Below are 12,292 nucleotides of genomic sequence, written 5' to 3'. Positions count from 1 at the left end.
CCTTGTTTCCAAAGTTGCTTCCTAACAATCCCAGCATGATGTCATCAGTATGAGTTGGTTATTTACTGTTGCATAACGAACACCCCTAAACTAAGGGCGGCTTAAACACTAGTGCCTTAAAACATTGTGTTAGTGGCTTAAAACAGTCATTTACTTTGCTATAAATTGCAGTTTGGGTAGGGATATTAGGGAAGGCTCATCTCTGTTTCTCGCAGCATCAGTTGGGGTGGTTTGAAGGTGGGGGTGACCCGTGGCTAAGGGGCTGGAATATCTGAAGGCTTGTTCACTTACAGCTCTGACTGTGGATGCTGGCAGTCAGGTGGGACCTCAGCTGGGAGCACCTACGTGTGGCTCTGCATTTGGCTGCTGCTTTCACAGCATGACATCAGGTTTCTACAAGTGAGCATCTCAAGACAACAAGTCAGAAATGTATGGCCTTTTAGTGACCTAGCCTCAGAGTTGCATAGTGTCTTTTCTACTTTACTCAATTAATTAAGGCAATTACACAGGTCTCCCTAAGTTCAAGGTAAAGAGCCCCACCACATTACAATGTGTGTGTGTGTGCCCACACCACTAAGGAATTCTCCTACATTGGCTGGATGTCCTACAATTCAACTCAGTTCTGACACAATCTAGCATCAGCTTCCACAGGCTAAGGACTCAGTCCCATAAGACTGCCTTCCACTCCAGGTGCTTATCACAAACCCAAGTTGTCACTTGTGCTTCTGACCGACTGACTGTAAATCAGAGGTTCCCATAAGCCCCCCTCCCCCTTCTTGGACTTAATCTTCTAGAGCAGCTCACAGAACTCAGAAAACTGTTTGCTCACTAGATTACCAGTTTATTACAAAGGACATAGTAAAGGATAGGAATCAACAACCAGATGAAGAGGTACGTAGGGCCAAGTCCCAAAGAGGGAACGTCTGTCCCCCTGGAGCTTGGGCCGGTATGGAAGCATTGTGATTCACCCACCTGAAGCTCTCTGCCTTATCCTTTGGGGTTGCTACAGAGGCTTGATTACCTAGGCATGATTGATGAAATCACTGCCATTGGTGATTGCTTCAACCTCCAGCCCTTCTCTCCTCCCCAGAGATAAGGGTGTGTGACTGAAAGTTTCAACCCTCCCATCAGAAGGTTGGTTCTCCTGAAAATCAGCTCCCTACCTGAGAGGGGGTTCTAAACGCCACCTCATTAACATAACAAAAGACACCTTTATCCCTGTCACCCCTTGGGAAATTACAAGGAGCTCTGTGCCAGAAATGGGGTATGTATTTACTGTAAATCACACGAGGAGACGGACAGTAGTTCCTACTTGATGAGAGGAGTACCAGCATCACTGAGAAAGGCATGTGAGATGGAATATGTTGTGGTTGCTGTCTGCCACAAGTCTGCTCTCTGGTCACAAAAATTCACATCCTTCTCAAATGCAGAATACATTCACTCTTTCCTTAAGATCCCAGTCTCGCCCTGTTAGTGGCATCAGCTTGCATCTGGGATCTTGTTCTCTAAATCCAGTCCAGGCACCCAGGCGACTCTGGGTACAGTCTTTCCTAGTGTGCGCAGATCCTGAGGGCTGTTCTTGTTGATGTGAGCACTTACACACTTATTCTAGCCGCCGGCAGCAAAAGAGAAAAGAGATGAGCTAAAAACAGGGAACTGTTCTGTTTTCAAACACAATTTAAAGGAAACATAAATGAGAAAGGGCTTTCTGGATTAGAAAATAAAACTTGTTTCATTCATGTTCTCTCTACACAGGAAATAACTCTCAGATTAAGAAATGGCTTCCATGTAAAAAAAAAAAAACACTTGCCATTTGCAACCAAGAAATGTTAGTCAGAGAAAGACAAATACCATATGATTTCACTTATATGTGGAATAGAAAGAACAAAATAAACGGACAGATAAAATTGAAACAGACTCATAGACACGGAGAGCAGAGAGCGACAGGTGGTTGCCAGAAGGGAGGGAGTTTGGGGAATTGAGTGAAAGAGGTGAAGGGATTAAGAAGAACAAATTGGCAGTTACAAAAGAGTCACAGGGATGTAAAGTACAGCATAGGGAATATAGTCAATAATATTGTAATAACTATATGTGGAGCCAGGTGGGTACCGGTAATATCAGGGGGAACACTGAAAAGTGTGTGATTATCTAACCACTATGCTGTACACCTGAAACTAGGACAAAATACTAATACTGAAAGCATTTTGTAATTAAAAAAAGAAAAAGAAGTAGCTTCCAGATTATGGTGACAGTTTTATAGTGTGTGAGTGTGTTTGTGTATGTGTGTGAACTCATCACACTGTACACTTTAAATTGCACAGTTTATTGTGCTTTAATTATCCCTCAATAAATCTTTAAAAATCTAGAATGTGACTGAAAGATCCTTTGTCAAGACCTAAAAAAAATATTTAAAGTGTTGCCTCATAGACTCTCACAGACAGACAAAGGCTTTCTAAGGGGTGTAAGGGCTTTGCAGATCTCTTGTAAAACAAGGCCTCTAAGACTCTTAAGAGCTGTTGTCAGAATACCTGCCTGTGCCCTCACCACATGGCCTGGGCTTTCGCACAGCAGAGGAGCTGTTGGATACTTGAGGTCTGGGCCTGAAAAGTGGCACAGATTCATTTCTGCTCTATTCTATTGGCCAGATCGTCACAGGGCCTGGATTCCAGAGACAGGAGACGTGTCAAGGAACTTGGGGACCGTGTTTTAAAACCGTCACCAGTGTCTTTAGCATGCTTTCCTGGAACTCCCACTCTTAGCTTTGCCTAGTGCCTGGTTCTGCTTTATGCAGTAGCCCCATCTTTACTGGACTAGGGCATTGGGATGTTCCTTTAAGGCATCATGGTTGGCCTGCCTCTGAGACGGTAAATTCTTTATTTTGATTGTTGCTATTTCTTGGAGGACTTGGGGTTCTCACCCAGAGAAGAGCTCACCCACCCATCCTCTTTGCGCTTCCCTTGGGGGCAGGCAGGGAAGGCTTTGGTGGATTCTTAGATGAGCTTTCTGGAGGTGAAAAGGTGACTCAGTTTCTGCTCTGATCCTAGTTAGCTACCATTCTACTTACCCTAACAGCTGCGACTGACCTCAAGAGTCTGTATGTGGTGGCCTAGGTGTAGCCCCACTTGCAGGGTGACGCTGTCCTGGACCCTCATTTGAGATGAGGTTACTCTGGGAGCAGGAAGGCGAGGTTGTGTCACCCCGTCCTTTGGCTTTGTATTGGGACTGTCCCACAGTGGGATGTCAGGGGGAGTTACAGAGCTGAGCCTCTGCTCTGGCCTGGGGAACAAACTTCAGGCTTACTGGTGGGACTCAGGCAGCCTTCCTCCCTTTTCTCCTGTGGGAATGCCCTCTCCAAAGTTGGGGCAGCCAGTGAGTGGTGGGAGGATGCTGATGCCCATCGGGCCAATAGGACCCACCTTAGTTGAGCAGCCTAGGATGGTGAATGGCCAACTCCCAGGACTTTCATTTGGAAGCAAACTAGACACCCGCTGAGTAGGGACTAAGCACATTGGAAGCTGGGCCTGTGTAACCTTAACCTGCAAACAGACTCACTTTATGGCACCCACGGCCCATCCTGATGCCCCCGGGCTTGTTCCTGGACTCCCCAGAACCTTCCCCAGCTGACCCCAACTTGGTCCTCTTCCTGATACTGACACTTTCAGAATCCCTGTGGCCAGAATATGCTGAGTTTGGAACTGTCTTGTCATCAAGGGCTAACGATAGCCTTTCCTCCAAAAAGCACTTGACAATAGATGGGGCATCCCTTGACATAAATGCTTCCTGCTGTGTTACTTGACAATGGCCCAGGTAACTAACCCAAGGGTTGAATCATGTTCTTGTGAAACAGTCCTCTCACTTTCTGTTTATGCATGCACACACACGAAACAAATTTGTTTTTCTGACCTTAGTTCATACTCTTTCTATCTACCCACTTACCTTATGCATTTGTTTCTGTGTGTTCATGCTCCTCTGTTCCTTTTAAATTTCCTTTACATTCTCCCCCCTCCCCCCTTTCTTTTCTCTTCATTTCTTTAATCTGTTTGTCTTGCTCCCTCCTGCAATGTTGTTTTGGCCAGTCGTATATTGCAGTGTTGTCATCCACACCTGCGCTGAGCAGCATGACTGGCTGCCTGCTGGCAAGGCATGAGTGCCCAGTTCCACAATTTCTGCCTCCCTAGTGGCAAGTTCTGGGATTTCAAAATAAAGAAGGGGAGAAATGATAAGAGTGGTCTTAGGTGTCTTTTAGCCTCTTTGTACTTTTCTCTCATATTTCTTCTACTTTCCTGCAATTATTTATAGTGCCCAGACACTTTTAAAATTTATATACCCGGCTAATATATCAGGATACTCAGAGCAAGTGCTTTCAAAACAAAAAACAAAAAGCCCAGCTGGCATGGCTCAATGGTTGAGCGTTGACCTATGAACCAGGAGGTGACAGTTCGATGCCCGGGTTGTGGGCTCGATGCCCTGTGTGGGATGTGCAGGAGGCAGCCGATCAATGATTCTCTCTCATCATTGATGTTTCTATTCTATCTCTCTCTCCCTCTCCCTTCCTCTCTGAAATCAATAAAAATATATTTTTTAAAAAGAGCAAGTGTTTTCCCCCTGATTTATAGATACAGTACCTGACTTGCCCATGAACACCCCCAGGAAATAATGGAACCAGGACCTGAGGAGAACCCAGGTCTCTAGACTCTTGGTCCAGTCTATGGTTTCCGCTTACGGGAGATGGCTTTGGGGACTGATGGCCACACTGGGCTGCTCTCAATGCTTTGTGTACTTTCCTGTGTTGTTCTTCAGGTCACATGGGATAAAGAAGGGGGCTAGGAAGCCTGGGAAAAGTGCCTTAGGCAGGCAGGCTTTAACCATTTGTTTTTATTCATTCATTTAGTCATTTAACACAAATAATTAATTCCTACTGAGTCCTACCTGCAGTGCAAAAAAACAGGGAATATCAAAATTAACAAAACACTGCCTAGTAAGGGAGGCAGGTGAGGAAACAATGAACTGTTACAAGTCCCATAATAGACATTTTTCCAGGCACAGTGGAGGCATCAACAATTGTCCATCTCTACCTGGGTGAGTGGGGGTAGGGTCAAGAGAGAGTCCATGGAGGAACTACAGAGATGTGCAGTGGACAGGCCATCATTCCAGGCAAAGGAAACAGAATGTGTGGAGGCCTGGAGGTGTGAAAAGCAAGGAGTTTGATGTGGCTAAGGGTGGGACGCAGGTTTGTATTGAGGAAAAGACAGTAAGAGATGACAAAGGAAAAACAGGTGGTGACCAGATCAAGGGGGCCCTCGCCATCCATGCCAGTGAATTTGCATTTCATTCTATAGAGAATGGGGAGTTGCAAGCATGTTGAGCTTTGCATTTTATAAAATGTCAGAAGATGAGAGGATGGACTTGAACTGGGTTAAGATGGAAGGCAGAGAGGGAATTTAAGAGACTGTTTTAATAGTCTTGGTGAGAGATAAGATCTGAACCAAGGAAGTAGCAGGAGCGGGGGTGGGGGTGGAGTGGGGGGCAGATCTGAGAGGCGTGAGGATGTAGAATTGATATGGTTTAGTCATCAAGTAGGTCCGTGTTTTGGGGGAGGGAGCTGGATCCAGAAGCTTGAAAAAAGAACAAATGTGGACCTCTCCTTTCCTGTGTGGAATGAGTTGGAAATACAGGCAGCAGTAAGAATCAGGGGCGAAGGAAGCATAAAGAGCCTAGGGAGGAGACCATGTGAGAAGACACCCAGCCCAAGCGTGGATGGGACGTGGCCGAGGGAGGCCTGGGGGTGGGGCAGGCCAGTTATACACAAGCCTGGCCTCTCCCACCTGCGTCATTTTACTATTGCATTGTAGCAAACCACCCTAAAACATCGTGGCTTAGAACAATTGATTTTTTTTCTCACATTTCTGTGCATTCACTGGGCAGTTCCTCTCTAGGTTTCCCCTGGGCTCACTCATTAGCTGGGTTCATTTGGGTCCAAGATGACCTCACTCCTGTGTCCGGCTCACATGGTGGCTGACTGTTGGCCGAGGTACCTTGATTATGCTCCACGTGGCCTCTCATCCTCTAAAAGGCTAGCCGGGCCTCCTGACGTGACAGTCTCCGGGCAGCATGCCAAGCGTGTGAAGGGGGAACCTGCAAGACCACTTGAGACCTCAGGTTTGGAACTCGGACAGCTTAATTTCCACCACATCCTATTGGTCAAAGCAAATCACAAGATCAGTCTAGATTCAAAGGGCAGGAAAACAGATTCCTCCTTTTGTTAGCATGAGCTGCAAAGAGTTTATGGCTATATTTAGTTCATTCCCTTCCCCGCCCACCCTGAATAGTTAGAATCCAAGGACAGAGAGGTACGCTGCTTGACAAAGTTTGCCAAGCGATTATTCTGAATAGTCAGCTCCTTGTTAATATTAGTAATTACCAAGCGAAGATTGAGTGCTGTGTGTTAGCCACTGATCCAACACTTGACGTGTGTTGTCTCTATTCCTTACAACAGTCCTCTGAGATACGTTCTTTTAACCTCCATTTGATAGATAAAGAAACTGAGGTTTAGAGAGATTAGGTTGTTTGCTCAAAGTCAGTAACTTGTCAAAGGCCATGATGTACTTACCCTCTGCTGAGAACAATTGGCCTAGTGCCGTGGTCGGCAAACTGCGGCTCGCGAGCCACATGCGGCTCTTTGGCCCCTTGAGTGTGGCTCTTCCACAAAATACCATGGCCTGGGCGAGTCTATTTTGAAGAAATGGCGTTAAAGAAATTTAAGTTTAAAAAATTTGGCTCTCAAAAGAAATTTCAATCATTGTTACTGTTGATATTTGGCTCTGTTGACTAATGAGTTTGCCGACCACTGACCTAGTGTAACCTGCTGAAAAACTCAATATGCCCAAGTGAGTTACAGTGTATGACAGCGTTTCACATCCAAAGCCTCATTTGCCCATTATGACAACCCAGGGATGTAGTTAGCCCGATTTTGAGAAATTGAAACTGGAGGCTCAGAGAGAGGGAGTGGCTTTGCCCATGCTCACATTCCTGATAAGGGGTAGAATCAGAAACATGGAGGGAACGGCAGGGCCTTATCTGCATGGCTGACAAATTCATCCCTAGGACCTTGGAGTGAGTGAATGCTGCCTTCTGTGTGGTGAATGCCTGTGTGGGGAGGCTGGGCGAGGAGCGCGTGCAGCTCTGGGCCCCAGATCAGCAGGGACCAGGACCTTTAAAGGAAAAGGCCAGTCTCTTCCCTGTTTTATCCTTCATGACAGGAGAGAAACGAAACCTCAGTTAAAGCAGGCTAAGCACTGAGAGAATTTCTTAACTTAGGATTTCTCCATGCTGAAATTACCAGGGGAAGTTAAGAATGATTCTTTCTGAGAGCATGCTGGAATCAGACAGACCGGAGGTCATCACCATTTTTTCTGCCACCTCACCTTCCCATAAATAACAGTAGCTTTATGGACTGGCGAATTCTTATCTTGGGGTTTGAACAGACATACCCCTAAGGGAGCCTGTGTCAACATGTCTGGAGAGATGACCATACGTAATCTGAAAAGGCTTCCTAAGAGATTCTGAGTCTCATTAGGTGCCTGTCATCTCCCACTAGACTTGAAGCTTCACTCGGACATGAATTTTTGTCTCTTATTTATTCTTGGATCTAGCTCCAAGAGTAGGGCCCGGCACATAGTATGTGATCACTGAATATTTGTTGGATGAAAAAACAAAGGATAAAGTTATCCTTTATTAAAGGCATCTTCTCGAATGAGGTTAACTGGAACATAGAGTCCTTTGTGTCGCCCAGACACTCATTGGCTCATAGGGCTGGACTGATGACCTTTGCATCCACGGTTCTGTAGAATAAGTGAGGGACCTAAGGCCTCTCTCGTTGTGAGGAGGTTGGGATCTCCCCAGGCTCAAGCCTGGCACATTGCCCTGCAGCTCCCTACTCTAGGGAGCGCAGAGGCTTATTCTGTTCACACCTCCTTGCTGAGCGGAGTCTCTTTGGTCATCAGCTTGGCGAGGCACTGAATTTCTCTCAGCTGTGCCCATGTACACGTGGGATGGCTCTTGTTTGCCTTGCCCTTTTAAAAACAACTTGAGCATGTTGAGGTTTCCTGTTGATCGGGGGCAGCCAGAGGCTATGACCCAACAGGGAATTGTTGGCCAATCCCTGACTCACTCAAGCTCCAGTTTTCTGTGTATGAGCAAGCAGTGACAGCAGCCTGGCTCAGGGGCAGCTGGCTGCTGTCCTGTGGCTGGCATGGCACTCGAGACTGGGAGGCTGGACCGCCCAGCTTCAAGGGTCATGGCATTAGGGTCAGGTGGGCCTTTGGAGCTTGCAGTATTAGCAAAACCCCGCTGGCTTTGAACGAAGACTGTTTGGGAAGAATTCCGAAAGTTGACAATGAATACCCAAGTAGACACCTAGAAAAGTATGCCGAAAAGGAAGTATGCTCATGGTTCTCTTCGATAAGCTTACCTTTACCTTTTTTGAAAAAAAAAAAAAATTATTGATTTTTAGAGAGAAAGGAAGAGAGAGGGAGAGAGAGAAACATCGATGTGAGAGCAGGACATCAATTGGCTGCCTTGGACAAGGAACGGCCGCCTCCCGCACGCCCCCTACCGGGGTATGAGCCTACGACCCGGGCATGTGCCCTGACTGAGAATCAAACCAGCAACCTTTTGGTGCATGGGATGACGCCCAACCAACTGAGCCACACCGACCAGAGCCACCTTTACCTTTTTCTTTATTTATCATTCACTGAGCACCTTCCAGATACTGAGTATGGGCTCCTCCACCTGGAAGAAATCATGGTCTAGTAGGGAAGACCAAGAGGTCCTCTGATACTTACAAATGCTGCATTCAGGACAGGGTTGTGCCCACTGCTGTGGGAGTGTCTGCTGAGCTCCCTGGGGGCCTGGATGGTTCACGAAGGTGGCAGAGGCCATTGCTTCCTCTTTAGAGAGGCAGCTTAGTGTAGTGTGAGTTCGTGTCGTGGCTTCATCACCTACCAGCTGAGTGATCTTGAATGAGATAGTCTTTCTATGCCTTAGTGTTTTCCATTTGTAACATGAGGATAATAATAAGTGATAATAACACTAGAGAATTTTCATGAAGATTAAATGAGTTAATCTATGCAAAAGCATTTATTTAGAACGATTCCTGATATTCCCTGAGATCTGCATGTGGATTGGGACCTGGGAAATGGATGGTGCTTGTTTGATGGGCTGCCACTGCTGGAGAGAGGAGCTGGGGGTGTCCTCCTCTCCTCATTAGCCTCCTCATTGAGAGTGGAAAGGACTCTTTCTCCAGGGGCCCTTCTGATTCTGTTGAGACCTTCAGGGATCCGAAGTCTGATCGAGACTCAAGCTGAGGAGCAGTATCTGTGTCCAGTAGCAGAAGTCTCAGGGGAGATGGGGGCTTGTTAAGGAGACACATCCAAGGAGTGTATATTTGGGGGCGACTTCAGGAACTGTTTGCTGGAGCTGCTTTGTGCCAGCTCATGAGGACTGATCATTAGCATCACTTCCCAACTCCTCACTCAGTGACATCACCCTGATAGCCTGGAATCAGCCTTAGTAGGAATATTTATACTGTGGAACCTGGCAAATGCTACAAATCTGTGCTTTCTCCCCAGAGAGCGATTGTTAATTTAGCAGCACACCACTGGTCTTTCTGAATCTAGTTGGCAGATGTGAACTCCCGGGATGCTCTTGCTGTCACAGAACTGGCTTCTGCTGCAGGCAGTCCCGGGGTCTCGGGGGTTGACTTGGGCAGAGGGGCCTGCTGTTGGCCAGGAGCCGCTCTTTCCCTGAGGACAGCTGTGAAGATGCATTATGTGAATCGAATGCTTTTGAGAGTCTCACAGGAAGGAGCCACTGAGCTCTCCGGGATTAAAACACGATGCCTCTGGCGGTCAGGCCTCTCACTGCCATTTTCTCTTCTTTCTCTTTCTTTTTTTTGCCCTAGGTCTCAGTCAGTCTCTCCACCTCCAGTTCTCTCCCCACCAAGGAGTCCCATCTACCCTCTCAGTGATAGTGAAACGGCAGCCTGCAGGTACCCCAGCCGCTCCAGCTCCCGGCTGCTCCTCAAGGACTGGCACCCCCGTGAGCCTTCACCTCCAAATCCTCAGGCTTCCTCCCCAGACACTTCTTCACCACCCATTTGTCCCCTCAAGGCCACCAGCTTCAGTTATTTGGACGGAAGCCCTTCAGTGTGCAAGAGAGAGGACCAGAAGGAGATTGTCCCGGGGGCAGGCCAGGATGTAGAGGGAGTAGCTGCTTGCCTCCCCCTTGCCCACAGCACTCCGTCCCTGGGGTCGGCATCCAACCCACGGAGCATCTTTCAGAACCGCACTGGCACCCGTGCCCACAGCCTGGGCATCCGGGAGAAGATTTCAGCATGGGAGGGTCGCCGAGAGACTTTGCCCAGGATGAGCACGTGTGGAGAGAAGCGGGAGGGCTCTGGGGGCGAGTGGGCGGTCAGTGAGGGCTGCCCCAGTGTGGGCTGTCCCAGCGTCGTGCCGTCCCCCTGCAGCTCAGAAAAGACCTTTGATTTCAAGGGCCTCCGGAGGATGAGCAGGACCTTCTCCGAGTGTTCCTACCCTGAGACCGAGGAGGAGGGAGAGGCACTCTCTGTCCGGGACTCCTTCTACCGGCTGGAGAAATGGCCAGGCCGGGGTGAGCCCAGTGCCTTCCTCAGAGGGCACGGCAGCAGGAAGGAGAGCTCAGCAGTGCTGAGTCGCATCCAGAAAATTGAACAGGCCCTGAAGGAGCAGCCAGGCCGGGGGCTCCCCCAGCTCCCCAGCAGCTGCTACAGTGTAGACCGAGGAAGAAGGAAGACTGGGACCTTGGGCACCTTGGAGGAACTGACGGGGAGCGCGAGTGTGAGCGCTGGCAGCCGGGCAAGAGGAGTGGCTGGAGTTGTGGGGGAGGCGGGCCCACCCCTAGAGAGGGAAGGCAGTGGCTCCGCGAAGCCAGGGAGCCCTGGAAATAGCCCAAGTTCCCAGCTGCTGCCATCGAAGAGTTCCCCTGACTCCGCTGTGAATCCTGTCCCCAAACCCAAGCGCACCTTTGAATATGAGGCTGACAAGAACCCTAAGAGTAAGCCAAGCAATGGTCTACCTCCTTCGCCCACACCTGCTGCTCCACCTCCCCTGCCCTCCACCCCAGCCCCACCAGTCACCCGGAGACCCAAGAAGGACATGCGTGGTCACCGCAAGTCCCAGAGCAGGTAACGCATGGTCCTGGCACGGTGGCTTTCTTTCTAATGGAGGATGCAAAAGCAGATTCTAGTCAGGGTCAAAGTCAGTCATGCTTTTTTATAAGTTCTGAAGCACCATATGATTGTCAGGTGGTAACCTGAGCCAGCAGAAAAAGAGATTGTTTTTCTACTCTTGCTGGAGGAGGGGGTTGGTGGGAGGTGCTTCTTCCAAATGCCCAGTACTAAACACCCTGGCTGGGTTTGGCCTTTGGAGTAGAGTTGGGCTGTGTCTGAGCCCCACTGGAACTTCCTCCATGTTCTTTGGGAAGGTAGGGCCACATTACTTTTAGATTGTAACTTAGATTGAATAGACAGGCCCTAGAAGACCTGTAGGACTTTAGCCTCATGACTACCTGAAGTGCCAGCACTCAAAAGTTAGTTCTTTGAGTGCAGCATTATCTGAATACTGCGTGTTATCATGAACACAATAGTATTGCCACCTTTAACATGATTTCCTCTTCCCTGAGGGCTACCTGGCCATATGAAAACCTGGGCCTGTATGAAAAGGGGATCCTTGGATCCTGAAGGGAAAAGGAGTGAAAGAACATTTCATCTACTTCTTGGCCGTGTTTAAGAATGAGCTGTCCTGAGAATCACATTGTTTTTCTGGTCAGTCTCAGCATTCCTGACCCTGACTACCCAGACCATCGTCACCATTATGGTGCCTTGGGCATTGGAGCCATTGGAGTTGGTGAAAGCTGGCAGGCATTTTAGTCTCTGAATTGGAGTAGACTGTGAGCCAATTTCCTTTGGAAGGCCTGTGTTCCTACCCCTCAGCCTTTCTCCTCTAACCCAACGCCAGATGGGCACCCAGGTTTGCTTCACTTGTAGGAAGTCTTCAATCTGACCCCATACTTCAGGCTTCATCCAGCACATCCTATCTCATAGAGGACCTTTCCCGCCATGTGCAAGGAGGAAGATATCACAGAGGTTCAGAGCCAGGAGCCACAGAGCCAAGGATAATCCTATGTTTTGGCCCACCCACATGCTTACTGGCTCTTCAACTCTTGAACAGCCCACCAAGAGCGCTTGCTTGGT

The 12,292-nt window shown here is 48.4% G+C and overlaps 1 protein-coding gene across 4 annotated transcripts in view; it reads left to right on the top strand.

The window, feature by feature from the left end:
* The window catches only part of DENND2B (DENN domain containing 2B), a 173,296-nt gene that overhangs the window by 127,860 nt on the left and 33,144 nt on the right, over positions 1-12,292 (top strand). For all 4 annotated transcript variants that reach the window (XM_054724618.1, XM_008151058.3, XM_054724619.1 and 1 more), the window contains one exon: positions 9,962-11,224. In XM_054724618.1, the coding sequence (XP_054580593.1) occupies positions 9,962-11,224 (1,263 nt within the window). The remainder of the gene's footprint in view (positions 1-9,961; positions 11,225-12,292) is intronic.

Source organism: Eptesicus fuscus, chromosome 13, assembly GCF_027574615.1.
Source record: "Eptesicus fuscus isolate TK198812 chromosome 13, DD_ASM_mEF_20220401, whole genome shotgun sequence".
NCBI lineage: Eukaryota > Metazoa > Chordata > Mammalia > Chiroptera > Vespertilionidae > Eptesicus > Eptesicus fuscus.
Note: the sequence above shows the minus strand (reverse complement) of the source record. Positions and strands in the feature narration are given on the sequence as shown.